At 53.9% G+C, this 17,958-nt stretch overlaps 7 protein-coding genes across 7 annotated transcripts; 4 read left to right on the top strand and 3 right to left on the bottom strand.

The window, feature by feature from the left end:
* Positions 1–53: 53 nt before the first annotated feature.
* Positions 54–4,771, top strand: GCN2 (eukaryotic translation initiation factor 2-alpha kinase; the record flags this gene model as incomplete). The annotated part of the gene is made up of 2 exons (XM_064842261.1): positions 54–1,746; positions 1,815–4,771. The coding sequence occupies 2 exons, from the start codon at positions 54–56 to the stop codon at positions 4,769–4,771; spliced, it is 4,650 nt and encodes a 1,549-aa protein (XP_064690167.1).
* A 1,084-nt stretch (positions 4,772–5,855) lies between these two features.
* GRS1 (Glycine--tRNA ligase 1, mitochondrial) lies at positions 5,856–7,891 on the top strand (the record flags this gene model as incomplete). The annotated part of the gene is made up of 2 exons (XM_064842262.1): positions 5,856–7,448; positions 7,505–7,891. The coding sequence occupies 2 exons, from the start codon at positions 5,856–5,858 to the stop codon at positions 7,889–7,891; spliced, it is 1,980 nt and encodes a 659-aa protein (XP_064690168.1).
* A 1,138-nt stretch (positions 7,892–9,029) lies between these two features.
* On the top strand, positions 9,030–10,180 carry HAP5 (CCAAT- binding transcription factor component; the record flags this gene model as incomplete). The annotated part of the gene is made up of 3 exons (XM_064842263.1): positions 9,030–9,218; positions 9,281–9,958; positions 10,040–10,180. 3 exons carry the CDS (start codon positions 9,030–9,032, stop codon positions 10,178–10,180), a joined length of 1,008 nt encoding a protein of 335 aa, XP_064690169.1.
* Positions 10,181–12,062: 1,882 nt separating this feature from the next.
* LTS14_009582 (uncharacterized protein) lies at positions 12,063–13,451 on the top strand (the record flags this gene model as incomplete). Its single annotated transcript, XM_064842264.1, has 1 exon — positions 12,063–13,451. The coding sequence occupies one exon, from the start codon at positions 12,063–12,065 to the stop codon at positions 13,449–13,451; it is 1,389 nt and encodes a 462-aa protein (XP_064690170.1).
* Positions 13,452–13,729: 278 nt separating this feature from the next.
* On the bottom strand, positions 13,730–14,203 carry LTS14_009583 (uncharacterized protein; the record flags this gene model as incomplete). Its single annotated transcript, XM_064842265.1, has 1 exon — positions 13,730–14,203. One exon carries the CDS (start codon positions 14,201–14,203, stop codon positions 13,730–13,732), a length of 474 nt encoding a protein of 157 aa, XP_064690171.1.
* A 362-nt stretch (positions 14,204–14,565) lies between these two features.
* Positions 14,566–15,193, bottom strand: LTS14_009584 (uncharacterized protein; the record flags this gene model as incomplete). Its single annotated transcript, XM_064842266.1, is given in 2 exon segments — positions 14,566–14,942; positions 14,962–15,193. 2 exon segments carry the CDS (start codon positions 15,191–15,193, stop codon positions 14,566–14,568), a joined length of 609 nt encoding a protein of 202 aa, XP_064690172.1.
* A 1,259-nt stretch (positions 15,194–16,452) lies between these two features.
* LTS14_009585 (uncharacterized protein) lies at positions 16,453–17,856 on the bottom strand (the record flags this gene model as incomplete). Its single annotated transcript, XM_064842267.1, has 1 exon — positions 16,453–17,856. The coding sequence occupies one exon, from the start codon at positions 17,854–17,856 to the stop codon at positions 16,453–16,455; it is 1,404 nt and encodes a 467-aa protein (XP_064690173.1).
* Positions 17,857–17,958: the final 102 nt, after the last annotated feature.

Consider the following 17,958-nt stretch of genomic DNA (forward strand, 5'->3'; position numbering starts at 1 on the left):
TGGCTGCAGCTCCACCTGCCGTTCTTATGAAGCGGCCTGAGCCATAAACTGATATGGCTCCGAAAACGCCGAAGAAAATCAACAACGCAAAAGCAACAGGACCGAGAGTGCTGACCGAGCAGACTGCCACAGCCACGATAAATTATGGCGAAGTCCAAGACGAAGAAATCGAAGTGCTCAAAGCGATTTACATGGATGACTATGAGGACGTCGAGATCAAAGGTGCCTGGAGTAAAACCACCGATCGAAGCTTCAGGCTCCGACTACGAGCTTTCTCTGATCAGGAGAGCTCAATGCTTCTTGCCGTCCGACTGACCGCTACGTATCCCAAGTCCGCGCCACTGCTTGAGACATCTGGTCTCCAGGGTTACCATGAACGCACCCAGCGACGTATCAGCAATATCATCACACTACGTCCCAAGCAGCTTCTTGGTGAGGTGATGATACACGCCATTGCATCCGAAATTCAGGATGCCTTGGAAGATGCAGTCACGGCTCGCCAGCAAGGCACCCTGCCCAGCTTGGAAGAGGAGCGCGCGTCGGCTGAGGAAGTAGCCAGTACGCTGGCTTTTAAAGCTGAAGCTGCCGAGTCTAAGCGACTGCTGGAAGCTCAAGAGGAAGAGGACCGTGTACTAAAGCAGATGGTTGACGAAGAGCTCATGCGGCGCGAGAAGCGTAGATCCACAAAGATCACTGCTCCTATCTCAAGTACATCAGGTGAAGCCAGCAAGGTGATGTCCTTCGATCAGCCGGCGACACTAGTCGATAGTGGCAGGACCATCGAGTTCACCGATGTGGAGCTGGTTACTTTGCTGGAAAGCACTCGTACAGACGAGCTTCATCTTGGCAAGCCACGCCTCCACGCAACGATCGCACCACAGCTACTTGTTGCGGTGAAGAGACTCATGTCGGACAAAGACCGAGACGACATCCTAGAGATCGAAAGATACCTGGAGACAGTCCGTCAACTACGCCACAGTAGTATTCTTGGTCTGCTGACGTATCGTATTGATCGACTAGATTCGACCAAGATACAATTTTCATTATGTAGTGAGTACGCCGATCGAGGTACACTACAGGAGCTGCTCACGTTAGGTACCATGCAGCAGAGCAAAGCACGACAGCATACAACTTCGTTGCTCGAGGCCTTGGACTATCTTCACAGCCGTGGCGTGACACACGGGGCGTTGACTTGCCGCAGTATCTTTGTTCAGAGTAGCCCTTCTGTCGCACTGAAGCTTGGCAGACTTGGTCAATGGAGATTGCAATCAAGTTTTGAAGACGATTTGCCTGAGAAATGGAGGTCAGCAGAGAAGGATAGACGCGCAGACATATGGCAGCTCGGTGTTGTCGTCCTACAGATGTTCTTTGGTGTTGATGTCGTGGAGGAGTACACCTCCCCTCATGATATGATTGCCCAGCTAGATCTTTCTGACACTTTCCGCGACTTCTTGGTCAAGATGTTCGACTCGACGAAGCGCTTGAGCGCATTCGATCTTCTGCCAGCCGAATTCCTACGAACCGACTTTGACATACTTCGTGAAAAGACAAGCATGCCTCTGAAAGGTCAGCGACGAAGGCCAAGCTCCAGCCTTGGTGTTGTCACGCACCGAAGACTGAGGACAGAATCTTCTAACGCGCTTGAGCCTGTCGGTATGTCAAGATATCTAATGGACTTCACCGAGCTTGGAAGACTGGGCAAGGGTGGTTTTGGCGAAGTAGTCAAGGCACGCAATAAGCTTGACGGTAGGTCCTGATTGCGCTTCCCAGTGCTCCAGCACGTACATTACGCTGTACTGACATACCATCCCTAGGCGGTGTGTATGCCATCAAGAAGATCAAACAAGCGCCTCACCTGCTTGATCAAGTTTTGTCTGAAGTCATGCTACTGAATCGCCTGAACCATCCTTACGTGGTCAGGTACTTTGCCACATGGCTTGAAAATGATGTGTTAAACGTAGAGACGGACGAGACGACCACGGCTACAACTGAGTCTGTCATTGATGAGAGCAATGATTCCAGCTCGGATGGACCGCGAATGGACTTTGGCTACCAGAGCACTGGCGGTCTTGACTTTGTGAGCTCCAGTGGCTACGCACAGATCGAGTTTGGGGACGATGATGATGACGAAGCCGATGGAGATGGTACTGCGAGCGGTACTGACAATACTGCGGACGATGTCCCACCGAAAGGGACATCATCATCCGTCCTCGAGCTCAGGAAGACTCACACGCAGCCTCCTCGGCTACCGTCTATGCTGTATATTCAGATGGAGTACTGCGAGCGGCATACATTACGAGACTTGGTCCGGAAAGGTATGAGTGAGGATGAGGCATGGCGATATGTGCGACAGATCACCGAAGGTCTCGCGCATATACATAGTCACGGCATCATTCACCGCGATCTCAAACCAGACAATGTCTTTCTGGATGTTGCCGAGAACCCGAAAATCGGCGACTTTGGCCTTGCTACTACTACCCAATATCAGACTGAGCGAGCCAGTGTAATGAGTGGTAGCGCGGGTGGCGATATGACGCGCAGCGTTGGTACTGCAATGTATGTCGCACCAGAGCTACGGACCAATTCTGGTGGCTCCTATAATGCTAAAGTAGATATGTACTCGCTCGGCATCATGTTCTATGAGATGTGCGAGGAGTTCAGCACGGCCATGGAACGGATCCGAGCATTACAGCAGGTCCGCGAGAAGGAGCACGAGCTTCCGCCTGCATACCGCACCAATGGAGCCAAAGTCGCCCAGGGCAAGCTCATAACTTGCTTGATTTCACATAAGCCAAGCGAACGACCTAGTAGCACAGAGTTACTGCGTAGCGACATTCTCCCCGTCAAGGTCGAAGACGAGACCATCCGCCAAGCGCTCAGTGGCCTCACCGACTCTCGTTCGCCATACCACCAGAAGATGATGTCTGCTCTATTCGCTCATGATCCGCAAGGGACGGACAGGGTGAAGTCGTTGGCGTGGGACGCACAACCACAGATTACCGCGCCGGATGCTACGAGGCTTCGCAACAGATCGATCGCTTTGTGTACACTGGAGCAAATCTTTCGAAGACACGGCGCTGAGGAGACTCGACGAGAGACCATCTTTCCACGATCCTCGTATTATCAAAATAATACCAACGTGGTACAGATGCTCGATGCGTCTGGGCTACTGCTACAATTACCGTACGACCTTACGTTGCCATATGCTCGACAATTGGCTAGACAAGCGCCACCAGTCAAGCGAACATTTGTCTTCGGCTCAGCATATCGAGATGCCTACACAGGTGGCGCACCTAAAGTCAATGACGAGGTGGACTTTGACATTACCTCCACCAATCCAAGCCTAGATGGTGCTCTGGATGAAGCGGAGATGCTGAAGGTGATGGACGAGATATTCTGCGAGCTACCATCTTTTTCGAAAGCCACTGTGAGCCTGCACTTCAATCACACTCTCGTCCTTGACACGATATTGGAGCATTGCCGTGTGCCACTAGCGCAGCAGCCTATGGTACGAGAGGCGATCAGCAGACTTGGCTTCCACGGTTTCACTTGGGCTAAAGTACGAACAGAGCTAAGGAAGTCCGGCCTGGCGGACACCATGCTGGACGACATGCAGTTGTTTGACTTCCGCGAGACACCGGAAAAGGCTTTGCCACGCTTACGAGGGCTGCTGGAACCTGCGAGCACAAGACTTAAGACAAAGCTGGAACAGGGCCTGCGCTCGTTACAAGACATCCTGGACGTCCTTTCAGCCATGACGCTGCATCGCAAGCTCTATGTAGTGCCGCTTGGCAGTGTCAATGCGAAGCTCTTCGAGGGAGGTATGCTATTCCAGTGCGTGCTGGAACGCAAAACGAACCGAGCAGTCCTCGCTGCCGGTGGCCGCTACGATAGCCTCATCCGTGCTCATCGTGTCACAGGCACATTTGGCAAAGGCTGTGAAGGCGCTGTCGGCGTGTCCATCGGCCTGGACTCGCTTGTGGCCCATATGATCAAGCCAATAGGCAGCACTGGCAAGAAAGCATTCTTGAAGAATATCGAGGAAGTGGACGATGATGCTAACCTCGCTAAGCGATGCGATATATTGGTCGAGACATCTTCGACCGACGGTGCGCTCGTAGCTGGCCTGCGGATTCTCAACACTCTCTGGGCCAACGACATCAGTGCCGAATTGGCCACCGCGGCCAGCAAGACTTCGGAGCACAATTTGATTGTATCCGTTCGCCATGAAGCATCTCACAGCGTCCGTATACGTAGTGCTGCTTCCGACAGTGACGAAGTAGATGTGCCGCTCGTGTCACTGGTCAGCCACCTTCAATCAGAATTGCGAGAGAAGGAGACAACGACCAATAAAGTCCGACCGCCAGCTTTCACACGACATAGTAGTCATCATGAATCTGCCGATCGTCGAGGCAATGTCCAAGTACTGATGGCGCAGCATCGCAGCAAGAAGTCGAATAAATATCATATCGTTGAAGCGGCACAGACACGATGGGCGGAGAAGATGGACGAGTGGAAGGATGCGCCCATCTTGGCTATTGAGACGAGTGATGGTGTTCTCGAGTCTATCAAGGAGACACGACTGAGTGAGGCCGAGAGCTGGCGGAGGTCGGTGCAGAGTGTACAGCTCAATGAGCGGCAGTATCTTGGTCAGGTGCAGGATATCTTGGCCTCGTGGAGAAAGAAGTGGATGGAGGGTGATGGAGGGAGGGAGGCTTGCGTCTTCAACTTCCGCACTGGCAGTTGCATATACTACGACGTGGGGTCATAAGGATATCACAAGATGATGTGGAACGAGACCAATGACTTCAGATGTTCAGCAGACAGAAGCGTTCAAAGGCAGCTATATGCTAAACATAACACAAGGCCGCCGGTGTTAGAACCTCCCGTTCCACTTCATTGCATATGCAGGTGAGCAATCTCCAGCCCGTACTGAGTTCATGAGGGCTTCCATGCAACAGTCCTCCCACATTTCCCGTTCATAGCTTCCAGTCACTTGCTTGACACCCGCCAATTGCGTCGTCAGGTTTCCGAGCCTTCCTTCGATGCTGAGGTGATGTGGTCTGGTCGCGTGACTGTTCTTGTGGTTGTGTTTACTTTGCTTGACGATGGTGTGCATGGATTGGCTAGGCAGCCATTGGGGGCGAGACGCTTATTTGCTAGAGAAACGGGATTAGTATATTGATGTGTGGGAGAAGCCATTGGCTTGGATGGTAGAACATACGAGCGCGCTCTCGTCTTTCTTCTCTTTCGCTTCAGGCGCCGCACGCGCTTCTTCCTCCACTTCGCTCTCATAGTGACTAGTTGGCTGTGATGAGGTTGTCAGTCTGGTGTCGGATGATGAGCTGGGGGATATGTACATACGGCGTCGGTTATGAAAGTTGATGGTTGATCGAAAGGAAAAGCTTGAAACTGAAGCTCGATAGAGGGGAATTTGTGACGGGTAGTGGCCTTGGCGTAGGGGATGGAGAAAGGATGTACCGACGACGTTGGAGTCTATTCGCTAGCTCCATCAAAAAGTTGTTTGAATTGGTCTCTGTGACACGGAATCACTTCATGACACACTCGTTGAAGCATCGCAGCCGTCTGACTACCGTCTCTTCGTCATCTGCAGCACGTCTTCTGCCATACAAGATAAGAGTCCATCGAAGCAAAAGTGTCGCGTTCGGTTTATGTTTGCCATTGGCAACCAAATATCGCGAGCTTCGAGGACTGGATCCCAGCTTCTATCACATTCGACCTTTCGCTGTGCGAAATCAGTCCTGATATCGAGCAACCGGGCTTTCCACTCTGCCCCATCTCACCAACGCTACCAGGTCGCCGTCAAATCTAGAAACACCGGAACTGCACCCAACATGGCCACCGAGTACAAGACCCGTGCTGGCCAGCCTTTCGACCGAGCGGCTTTCGAATCACTCCTTCGACGCAAAGTATTCCTATGGCAATCATTCGAGCCCTATGGTGCCGTTAAAGGCCTGTTCGACTATGGCCCTCCGCTCGAAAATTTAGAGGCTGAGGTAATTAACATCTGGCGCGATCACTTCATCCGCCACGAGAAGATGATGGCGCTCAAATGCTCCATGCTCACGCCCTACGAAGTTCTCAAGACGTCTGGTCATGTGGATAAGTTTGCCGATTTCATGTGCAAGGACCCGAAGACTGGGGAGATTTTACGATCGGATCATTTGATCAAGGATGTTATCGAGAGTAGACTTACTTCTGATCGAGAAGCGAGAGGTGAGAAGATTGAGGAAACTGAGGAAGATCCTAAGTTGAAGAAGAAGAAAGCTAAGGCTGCGAAAGCGGCGGTCAGGCTCGACGAGGCGACGAAGAAGGAGTATGAGCACTTACTCGCCACCCTCGACGATCAGACGGGTGACGATATGGGTGCCTTGATCAGGAAGCATGATATCCGCAACCCAACTTCCGGCAATGAAGTCGAGCCGCCTGTATCCGTGAACCTCATGTTCCAAACCCAGATCGGTGCTACTGGCAAAGAACCTGCATTCCTCCGCCCGGAAACAGCACAAGGCCAATTCCTTTCCTTCCAGAAACTCCTGGAGTTCAGCGACGGCCAACTCCCCATGGCCTCGGCCAGTATCGGCTACTCCTTCCGCAACGAACTCTCGCCTCGCTCCGGTCTACTACGTGTAAGGGAGTTCCTAATGGCAGAAGTCGAGCACTTCGTCGACCCACAAAGCGGTAAGCGCCACCCCAAATTCGCCTCTGTCCGCGATACAAAACTCCCTCTCCTCGACCGCAAGACCCAGAACGAAGGCGGCTCAACCCCGCAGATCAAAACTATTGGTGAGGCAGTAGACTCGAAACTCGTCGACAATGAAACGCTCGGCTACTTCCTCGTGCGCATCATGCTCTTCATGGAGAAAATCGGCATCGATCCTGCCAAGCTGCGTTTCCGCCAGCACATGGCGAATGAAATGGCGCATTATGCCGCTGATTGCTGGGACTGCGAATTGCTGAGTTCGTACGGCTGGATCGAGTGTGTTGGGTGTGCGGACCGCAGCGCGTATGATTTGAGCGTGCATGAGAAGGCTACGGGGACGTTTTTGAAGGTGAGGGAGCCGTTGAAGGAGCCGGTGAGGGTGGAGGAGTGGGTGGCGAATTTGGATAAGAAGAAATCTGGGCCGCGGCTGAAGAAGGACCAGGGAAAGGTTGAGGCGGCGTTGAAGGGGTTGAGTCAGGAGTTCAAGGAGAAGTGTAGTTTGGCTATGGAGAAGGAGGGGAAGGTCGAAGTGCCGGTGGAAGGTGTAGAGGGTGGGAAGGTCGAGCTCGACAAGGATATTGTCAGTTTTGTCAAGGAGACGAGGATGGAGACGATGCGGGAATACACGCCCAACGTCATCGAGCCTTCGTTCGGAGTTGGCAGGATTTTGTATAGTTTGATGGAGCACTGCTACTGGACTCGGGAGAAGGATGAGGCGAGATCGGTGAGTTGCGGCCTCGAATTAGTATTGATGACTCGTGTCGCTGATATTTGTGATAGGTCATGTCCTTCAAACCCACCATCGCCCCAATCAAAGTCCTCCTCGTCCCGCTGCAAAAGGACTCCCGCTTCGCGCCCGTGCTGGCCGACCTCGAAGCGAAGCTTGACGACGCGCAGCTTTCTTTCAAGGTCGATCAGAGTGGTGTTTCGATCGGGAAGCGCTACTCGCGGAACGATGAGTTGGGGATCCCTTTCGGTATCACCGTCGACTATGAGAGTTTGGAGGGAAAGGGTGTTACGTTGCGGGAGAGGGATAGTACAAAGCAGGTCCGCAGTTCGCTGGAGGAGATTTTAGATGCTGTTGTTGCTATGTGCAAGGGAAAGGAGAACTGGGAGAGTGTGCAGAAGAGGTTGCCGGCTTTTGAGGGGAAGGTGGAGGAGGAGTAGAGTGCTTGCGGTTATGGGGGGAGGGGGAGGATGAGGCGTGGGATGGGATGGGTCGGCTGCATCGGCTTGGGATGGGAGGAGTCTGGTCGCGGTTCATGGATGTCGAACTGTGATGTCGAGCACGTGGTGTTTCATCATGCGGATGCAGTGCCTTGCTTTTTGTTGTGCCTGAACAGTGATGCGGACTAATGTAGGGCCACAGATGGAAGGCTTGAGATGGCCGATTGGTCGGGGAGAGCTACTGGCCGCGTGCGCATTCAGGCACGGGGCGGTCCTATCCAGAGGAGCATGTGGAGGCTGAAAGAGCATGTACGCGGGAAAGGTACATAGCTACTTCGAACCTATGATATGCACTGCCAGCGAAGTGGTATCGCCTAGACTGCATGCGTCATGGAGTAAGTAGTGCTTTTCTTCATGGGAGGAGGGATTGCATCGGCGTATGTCTACTATCGTCAAGCCTCCGCTCTTGTCTGTTTATCTTCTTGCACACATACCGGGTCCATATCATCTGAACCTCGTCGTCGTCGTGCATCTGAGGGGAATCACAGCACCACAGATTCACACACACGGGAGCGGAACCCGGCCCGCTTGGTTTCCACCCATTCAGCCATTCAAATAGCAGCCGAGCCTGATCCAAGGCCGCTGGCACCGCTCCAATCACTGGCCTCATCACCCACGAACCAATCGCATCGTCAGGCCGCCATAACGACGGTATAAACAAAGAGTTTCCTCGGTATGTTGTCACAACGTCTATACTACAGACGGGTCTCGTCGTTGCGCTGGGGCTTTGCCCGCGATGGAGAGAGCTATGGAGAGAGCTATGATACGATGGATTGTGCTAATGCGACCGCTTTTATGCAGGCAGTATCGTCGTCACTTGGTAAAGACGGACTCGACACCGCCTACCAGTCTTCCATTCGATTGGACTTGACCCGATCGACGCCATTGTATTGTTGGTCGGCCGCGCATACGTCACGTCACGTCCAGGGCGCCATCAACTCGCACCTCGCATATTGCCATCGCACTTGTGACGCGCACCTGACTGCTGGACTACGCACGGCGAACCATCCAAGCACGACGTCTGTCTGGACCATTGCATTGCATTGCATGAGTACATCTCTTCCACACACGTCTAGCCATGCAGGCCTACCCAGGACTCCCCGCGCCTCCTGCTGCCCAACCTGCCTCGGCGCCTAGAAAGTACGACGGGAAGAATGGCATGCCTAATTACGACACCGCGCATGGCGGACACTATGGTGCCAGCTCGACCATCGCGGCTGGAGGGTCTGCGCCGCCGCCGGAGACGTTTACAGGGCAGTGGGCGAATGTCAGTAGTGCTGTACATGGACTTACTGTGGGAGGATGCTATAGCTGACGTGCTGGCTACAGGTATCACAAGGCCTCAATGGACAGTACCGAGATATCCTCAACACGTATTGGCAGAATCAGGTCACGAAGTTAGAGACGGAAGAGCACGACTACAAGATCCATCAGCTTCCTCTCGCCCGGATAAAGAAAGTCATGAAGGCCGATCCAGAGGTCAAGATGATCAGTGCTGAAGCTCCAATCCTCTTCGCCAAGGGCTGCGATATCTTCATCACAGAACTCACCATGCGCGCCTGGATCCACGCGGAGGAAAACAAACGCCGAACACTACAACGCAGCGATATCGCATCCGCACTAGCCAAAAGCGACATGTTCGACTTCCTCATCGACATCGTCCCGCGCGAAGACGCAACACCCCAGCATAAGCGACGACCAGAATACACACCCGTCGGCACCTACCAAGTCCCCGGCGCCGGCGGCGACCCAAGCAATGCCGGCGCGCCCGCGGGTCCCGGAGCAGGAATGCAAGAGCACGGGCAGCCGAGCATGGGTGGGCAGGAATTCGCGGGCATCGAACAGGCGCACATGCAAGGACAGCCTACGTATCAGCAGCAGACGGGAATGTACCCGCCTCCGGCTCCGCAGCAGGCTCAGTATGCTGGGCAGCCCATGTTCGATCCGAGTATGTATGCGCCGCCGCAGTCGGGGTATGGGATGGGTGGTATGCAGCCGATGCAGCAGGTAAGTCATGACAAACCCTCATGGTAGCAATACATGACTTTTGAGGTGCCCGGCGACTAATGTACTCTCTTTGTCAAGCAGATGTACGCCACTGGGCCACCACCACAGCAACCACAGCCTCCGCAGCAACAACCACAAAGTATGCAATCATATCGTCCGTCGGACCCGCACGCGCCAGAGGATGATGCTCAGGCTGATGAGGATTATGGCGGTGCTGGATAGAATCCGGACCGTGCTATTCCGTCGGTCGAGATCGAGGTGCCGGGTTTGGTGAGGTCGGATAGTGGGGTGGAGGAGGGGAGTCTGTCTGGGATTTCTAAGGAGAAAGGGAGTGGGAGTGGAAGTGGGAGCGAGGGGTCTGAACAGCGGGAGAAAGTTGTTAGGGGAGGGAAGTCTAGGGGTAGGAGTAGGTCTCGTGGGAGGGGAACCAGCAAGAGCGGGGGTAGGGGCAGATCTAAGGGGTCGTAAGTCCTTTGCCGCCGGGCACCCTGGCTGGTTTTGGAGGGAGAGGAGGAAATGGGATTGGAGGCTATGTAATGACTTTATGACTTGGGATTTGGATCGGGAAACCGAAGGGAAGGCAAAGGGATGGGATGGGGGACGTTGTCGGGGCAGATCGGCTTCGACTATAATAGATATCGCCAGAATTATGACAGTATGAAAGTATGGTACCAAAATCAGTCATACTCATAAGCAGCTTCGCGTCATTCACGCGAAGTGGTAGTTTGTCTTGCGCTCGCCTTTTCCCTGGCGTACTCGTATGCATATATGGGTGTGTATCTTTGAATTGGGTAGGCGTGTATGTCTTAGGGTTAGGGTTTGGGTAAACTCTCTCTTTCCTTTCAACCACTGTAGCTGATGCTGCTGCAGTCGCTCCTATGAGCGAATGGTTTAGTAGATGTCTTTTGACGATACGCGGGGTTGTTGTTGCTATTCTTGCTGAGCAGTCTGGGAGGGATGGTGGTAGTGAGAACATAATTGTGTCATTACTTCCGTCGACAAGGCGGGCTTGTTGAGAGCCGGGTTGTCGAGATAGTTGATCCTTTCGGGCTCGAGTATACATATACGTTTGCGGTGCTTGTGTTCACCGAGAGAACGAAGCGACTTAGTAGTCTGTGGATGTCTGGTATGTTGTGACGTTACTAACGAGTTGGGCACCCATGCACATATATATGTGTGTGAGGATGGCGTCGATGATACATCTCTGGTGACCTTGTGGCAAGGCTGCATACAAGCTCCTTATTTAGCCACGCGACATCGTAAGCTGGCTACTGGCTACCGAGTCGCCATGTCGGCGGAGAGGGACGTGAACATCGCAAGGGAGAGCAAAGTAGCAACTGCTACCGTGGACCGCGCCCCTGGACTCCAGGGTATCACGGCGACGGAAAGTGTTCGCTTTGCAGGCCGAGATGCAGTCGACAGCAGCCCATCAAGGCGCGTTGGAATGGTGAGCATGTGAGGCTGGGCTCTGCGGGTCCCTGAGATTTAATCATCCTGACCAGCAACAGGACCGAGTCCATGGAGACATCTGCTACTAAAGACTTGCGCAATCGGTCGTATAGTGGCAGAGATGATGATGGAGTGCGACAGGGGTGGTGGCAGGGCTGTAACGGTTCGCAAACTTTATCTGGTGTGTGCGAGTGGGTGTGAGGCTGGCGATTGTTTGACGCTAAAGCCACCTTCATTTTGGGACGATCTTCATATTAATCGTGTGCGTATCCTGGTCAGGACTATCTCGTGTTATTGCAACCTCTCTGTCACTACTGTCGCTCTTCCAGGAAACATCACTAGCAGAGATAATCTGGTTTTTGTTGGTGAAGTTGTTGATCGACGACGGAAGCTGCAAAGTGGTAGCTTCGTGGGGCCGAGACAGCTGGTGGTGCAATCTTATCAGAACACCATTGTAACGATACGGACAAGGAGAAGGGCTCGGGGCTTCTCGAGACGTTTTCGACTGCGACATCACAATATACCAAACGAGAGACGAAGCTTGAACGAACGTCGACGACGGCACGATACAACGAACGATCTACTCCAGCATTGTTGATCGACAGGCACAACAAAAGAATAACCCCGCCGAATTTTCACCACAACCAAACCAAATATGCCTTCTCCTTACAACGATTACTATTCCACGGCCTACCATGGTTCGCAAGGCCACATCGATGATAGAAGCCTACTCTCACTGGATCTCGACAGAGATGGGTACGATGCTCTGCAGCTCCCGGAACCGGCCAAAGCTGCTACACCAACCAGACCTGCCTTGAGCGCAAGACTGATGTCAACTTGGTCCAATGCCCAGCCTGCTGCTGCTGCACTATCACGTAAGGGATCTGTTCTGCACTCGCGAGCGAAGTCGTTAGCTGGTTTCATGCCCAAGCTGAACGCAAGCACTACAACGTCTACACCGGAGAGATTCGACGACGGCCAGCAGAGACAATCGGTCTTCAGCAACTTGTTCAGCGGCGAGTCTGCTCCTATCAGACTTGGTGTGCCACTCTCGCCAACCAAGGAGAAAGAAGAGATGGACTTCGTCATGGAGTACAAGTCTTCCTTCACGGAACGTCCCACTGGTCCAAGAAGACGAAGCAGTGCTTTCATTCCAGCCAGTACGAACACGACATCGCCATCCACAAAGTCAAGCTGGTTCAGCCGCAAGTCTTCGGTACCCGCCTCTCCACCACGCATACAAGAAGAAGCCGACGAGCTCCTCACCCTCAACCTCAACACCGCACTCTTTCCGCACGGGCCTGCCGATCCTCTCTCGCCCCACGCCTTCAACGACCTGCTCCTGAACGCCACATCCCTTCTCACGCGCATGCAAACAGCGTACAAGGATAAAGTAGAGTACATCGCCTCCATCCAACCCGAAATCGACGCACAAGCTGAAGAAGCCGAGGAAGCGGAGACGCGAGCTCAGCACCTGAAATTGCAGCTTGAGGAGCTCAGTCGGAAGAGCGAAGAGCAGAATCAGGCTATGCGGGAGATGGCTGCCATGCTAGCGGAGGAGAAGATGAGGAATGTGGAGAGCAGAAGTGTCAAGCTTGTGCGAAGAGGTTCTGCTGAGCAGGCGGATGAGGATGACACGCCTCGACGAGCAAAGAGGAGTTCAGGCGGTAGCGGCAGCGACTCGGGCTTCGAGAGCGACGTCGATTACGCCGACTCTGTCATCTCGGGCGGAGGACGGGAGACACCTACTATGGTCCTCACGCCAGCCTATGACGGGCAGGAATGGGATCTCGGGACTTCTGCCCTTGGCTATCACGGCCTACGGAACGAGACGCAGGCTTCGCGACCCAGTATGAGGGACTTGCCCGGCACGACTATCTTTAGTGCACGGAGGGCGGGGAGTGGGGGGAGTGGGGAGGGTGCGGCGTGGGATACTGTTGATGCGCTGAGGGGGGAGAACAAGGACCTGAGACGAAGGGTGGAGGGGATGGAGAGGGAGATGCAAGGGGTGATTGATCTTGTTGGCGCAACCATCAGGGGTTGATGGGCTTATAGGGGGTTTATATGAGATGTTGTATATGTTGTTCAAATTCGTGGTCATATCGGTTGTATAAGTTGTATATACCGTAGTTATAGATTTCAGGCATAGAATCTTGCTGCTACGCTAATATACCTCTCTCCTCGGCGCTCTCCCCATAAGCACGCCACTATTTCCAATGAATCTGCGGTCGCGCGACAGATTCGGAACGTCATTGGACGGTACGATATTCAACCCCCTCGATGCTGCTGATGTCGTGATACGTGCTTGTCTTGCTCAACCTCCTATCCAGTGGGATTCCTTCCCGAGATGAGCAAGTTCTTGTTTCGTGGTGGTGCAGGCGCCTTTCCGGTCGAAGTCTCATCTCGCTCGACAATTTTGTATTCGTCCTCTGTCTGTTCAATGTCCGTCCAGTCATCGTCCAAATGGTCAGAGTCGGAAGTGTCATCGACCGCGTCGGTGGCCACGACATGGTATCCAAGACCAGCTAATGCAGCAGCAGCAGCAGCAGCAGCAGTCGCTGGTGATGACCTTGTCACGGGAGCTGTCGAGGCAACGCCATGAGGCGTATTGGTCTTGTCTCGCTGCTCATCGCTGTCACCCCTCATAACCTCGCGGATCTTGTCGCTATACCACTCAGCTTTCGCAGCAGCAACATCGCTAGCTACACTAGCACACACGGCCTTGATAAATCGTATGGACTGGTGCTTCTCCGTGGCACCCAAAAGAATTACAGTAATCACCATCACCAAACCCATCGGCCGGCTTAGATATGCAGTTGGCCAGTAGCACTGACTAGGCCTCTCCTTGGTTAGCTTTAGACTGATAGCCACAACGCCAGTACCGATAAACAGTGTGGTCGCTAGCCAGATCGAACGACTTCGGGCGGCGATTCCACGTCTGAGGTCTCCTAGTCGCTCGCAAATTCGACGGCCGGCAGTACGACCTGTCTGTACGCCAGACTTCCACAAGCTCTCGAGCGTATCGATTGTGGGTCGTGATTCCGGGAAGCATCAACGTATCCAGTTATTGGCTGAGCAATAGCACAGCAAACAGGCCACAGGACAGCGAGCCAGAGGCTCAGTGCCAGGATAAGGAGAATAACTCTGGGTACGAATGACTAGACTACGCAAAGCGCGAAGACCTTGAAGAACGTCCAGGTATGTTGGCGGATGGCGAAGTCTCCCGCTCGTAGCCTGGCTCGGAGGCGACTTTCGGTTGTCTTGGCTGCTGTGTGGAGCCCGAGAAGGCCGTTGTAGATGACTGGGAAGGCCAGGAGGACAGGACAGAAGAGGATAAGTGCGAACACAGCACTTCGATCGCTGGGATCGATCTTGTGCTTCTCGACTTGGTCATTTTTTCGATCGTGACCATCATCGTCCACACCAGCATCGCTCAAGTGCTCAGACTTGTCCTTCAGCCGTTCGTTTGTGGATTGGACGGGTGAAAAGTACCAGGTGAGCACAGAGATGATGAGGGTCGTGAAAGCTTGGATGCCTGTTAGGTGCATGAGCACCACTCTCTCGCGTGTCGATAGTCCATGCATGGCATAGGATTTTCGCCGTGGGGGCGGAAGGAGCGGTAGCGATGAACTCGCGGTCGAAGCCAAGGAATTTCCACGGCGTGACTGTCAGATAGGGTCCGTCAGGAGAGGAATAGGTCTTGGCAGTCGACGTAGGCTCCTTCGCCTCAGCTGCCGGTGCGGAAGTAGCGACAGCAACAGCGACAATCTCGGTGACCACCTCCATGACAATAGTATCATCAGCGACAGTATCGAAAGCGTATCTGGCAAATGGCAACGACTCCCTAGCGGAGAGAGCTGTCTCGAACGATAAGTGCAGTGCTATGATCCGCTCTTCACTGCAAGCTTTCTCGATCTTGACTGTCCAGCGTCGTGCTCGTGCGGGCTCAATGTCTACGCTATGAATGATTGCTCCCGCAAGGGCCTGTGCTACTTTGCGCGGAATTCTAGCAAGGATCTAAAATTCGGGGACGAAGTCATCGTTCTAAATGGTCACTTTGGCGCCCGAGGGAACCGTAGCGGCTGGTGATAGGCTTGTATTCTTGGTCGGTGCTGGGAGCGAGATCGTCTTAGCTAAATCTGCCGAAGCGGCGAGAGGAACAAGACGTTCATCAGCGGCCTCCACCACGGAAAGATCCAGAACATTGAAGCTAAAAAATCTCGATGTAGGCTTCGCCAGCGAGGTTGTGGTAGTGCTCGCATTGACGGACGATGTCGTACAACCGTTAGTCCCCCTGGAGTGAGGTAGATAGTGGAGAAAAGAGAGCGCACCAAGGACTTGGACGGCAATTGGGGCGACCGCCATGGTTGAGATTGCGTAGCCAAGTGCGATAAGTCAAGAAAGGAGGGGGGACCACGGCTGGTGGATCGGTGTACCGTCCATGGCATTCGGGCGTGCATCTCACACGGCCGAATATCTTGCATGCCCATCTTATGCGGTCCATGTACATGCGAAGCTTCACACGGCTGAGCCAAGCTTTCGCACGCCACGCGAGCGACCTCAGTAGGCGGGAGCAGGGTGTTCGACGATGCAAGGAACTTTGGCGTATCGTGAGTTGGCCCCTCGCGTCTAGTCTGTGGAGTACGGGTATCCACGAAGGTCTTCAGTAGGATGACAAGCTTGGGACAGCCCGCGAAGTTCTTGATGGTCGTGAGTACTGCTGGCCACATCTCGTACAACAGTTCGGTCCAGCGACTTCGTGAAGTGTGCCTTCGTGATATCCGGGTGGTGCCCAGCATGTCCTGGTGGTGGGAGAGTTTTCAACGAGAGATCCGAGCAACTCGATATCGCATGTGGCTGCTCGAAGCGTCTCGCGCTCGACCGGGGGTAGCGTGCGGGTCGAACGGGGAGGGTCAAATAAAGTTATAACGTCCACCTCAGCCCAGAGCGGGACGGTATCCCGGGTGCGAAGACATGAACGTACTGGCACTCACCCCTCCCACAGGCCTGTCAGACTATGTCTCGGTTGCATGGGAAGAAATTGCTCATCGCGCATCAAGCCCCCTATCCCACCCACTGGCCCCAACCCGTCGGAACTCCACCCCCTCCCCGAAATATCCTGCCTCGACCCACGCCTTCATGGTCTTGCCATCATAAGGCCCATTCGCGTTCCCGCCATCCCTCGCGTCAATCCATCTGTACTCCCACTGCTCATCCCCTCCACTTACCGGCTCGACCGCAGCACTCGCGTTAGCCGTCCACTCCTCGCCCGTCTCGCGCTTGTAAAGCCGCATGAGAGATTCGCGCTCCGTGTCGTAGATATCGTGTTGTTCGCGGGAGTACAAGGCGTCTGCCGCGCCGGTAATGGCATCTACCGCGCGCTTCCTCGCAGCTTCAGCCGGATCTTCTGCAGCGGCACCATTGCCATTGCTCTCAGCCTCATCAACATCCATCCTATCCCGCATCTTCTTCAACTTCCACTTCGGCGTCTTCACATCCTTCCCCTTACCCTTCTGCCCCTTCTGCAACCTCTGCAGCGCCTCCAATGGCGTCTCACCGACCTCTAACCCCCCAATTAACCTCCCAAGTAAATCAGAAGTCAACGTCGCATCGTCCTCCGCATCCTTCCGCCTCCTCTCCGCATCCCGCTTCTCCTGCGCATCCTTGGCCTTCTTCATATCCTTCTTATTCAGCCCCTCCAACCAACTATCGTTCACAGCGTCTGGATCCGCTGCCTTCCGGACATAATTCCCACTCTCATCATACCTCCCTTCCTCCTCCTCAGCTTTGAGGTTGAAAGCATCGAGTTTAGGCGCATGTCTCTTCTTCCCTCCCGCGCCGATTTCAGCGGCGAGATCATCTTCCATTTCTTCCGGGAGCATATCTCGTTCTTCATCTGAGCCTGATTCAGAGGATGACTCGACGTCCTTCGTTCTTCGCTTGTCTTTCGGATTGAGAAGGAGATCAGAGGAGACATGCCCGCCACTTGTGCTGTTCATCACCTGTCCTTCTATCTCCGTCTGATCAAGGAACCTGACGTCCTTCTTCCTCTTCCTGCCCTCCCGCGCCAAGTCCTCGTCGTCATCTCCATCCGCTGTTCCTTGAACATCCTGCTCCAGATCAGCAAACATGTCGTCCTGCTCCTCATCTTTACTCTTTCCATTTGCCGCATCGGCACCTTTGTTCACCCTCTCCCTCTCCGCCGCCCTCTCATCAAAGTTATCATTGTCCGAATCGGATTCGTAGCCGTCAATGTTCACAGCATTTCGCTTGGTTTGAGGCCCCGACTTCCCTATCACATCGGCATTAAGGATGACGTCTTCTTCCGGCGCATCGGGAGCAAGTGTACTCGGGTTTCGAGCGTCGAACTTCGGCTTCTTCGACGTGTTCTCGTATTGTTTTGCAAAGTCCTCGCCTGCGCGTTTGGGCCGGGCTGCTGAAGTGGCCATGATTTGCCAATGATGTGGGAAGGTGAAAAATGATTAAATCAAAAGGTCAAGCTTGACTTCGGAAAGCACGATGACGTCTCACGTGCGGCGGGTGGGACCACC

Source organism: Recurvomyces mirabilis (assembly GCF_035927965.1).
Source record: "Recurvomyces mirabilis strain CCFEE 5264 chromosome Unknown scaffold_32, whole genome shotgun sequence".
Lineage (NCBI taxonomy): Eukaryota > Fungi > Ascomycota > Dothideomycetes > Mycosphaerellales > Teratosphaeriaceae > Recurvomyces > Recurvomyces mirabilis.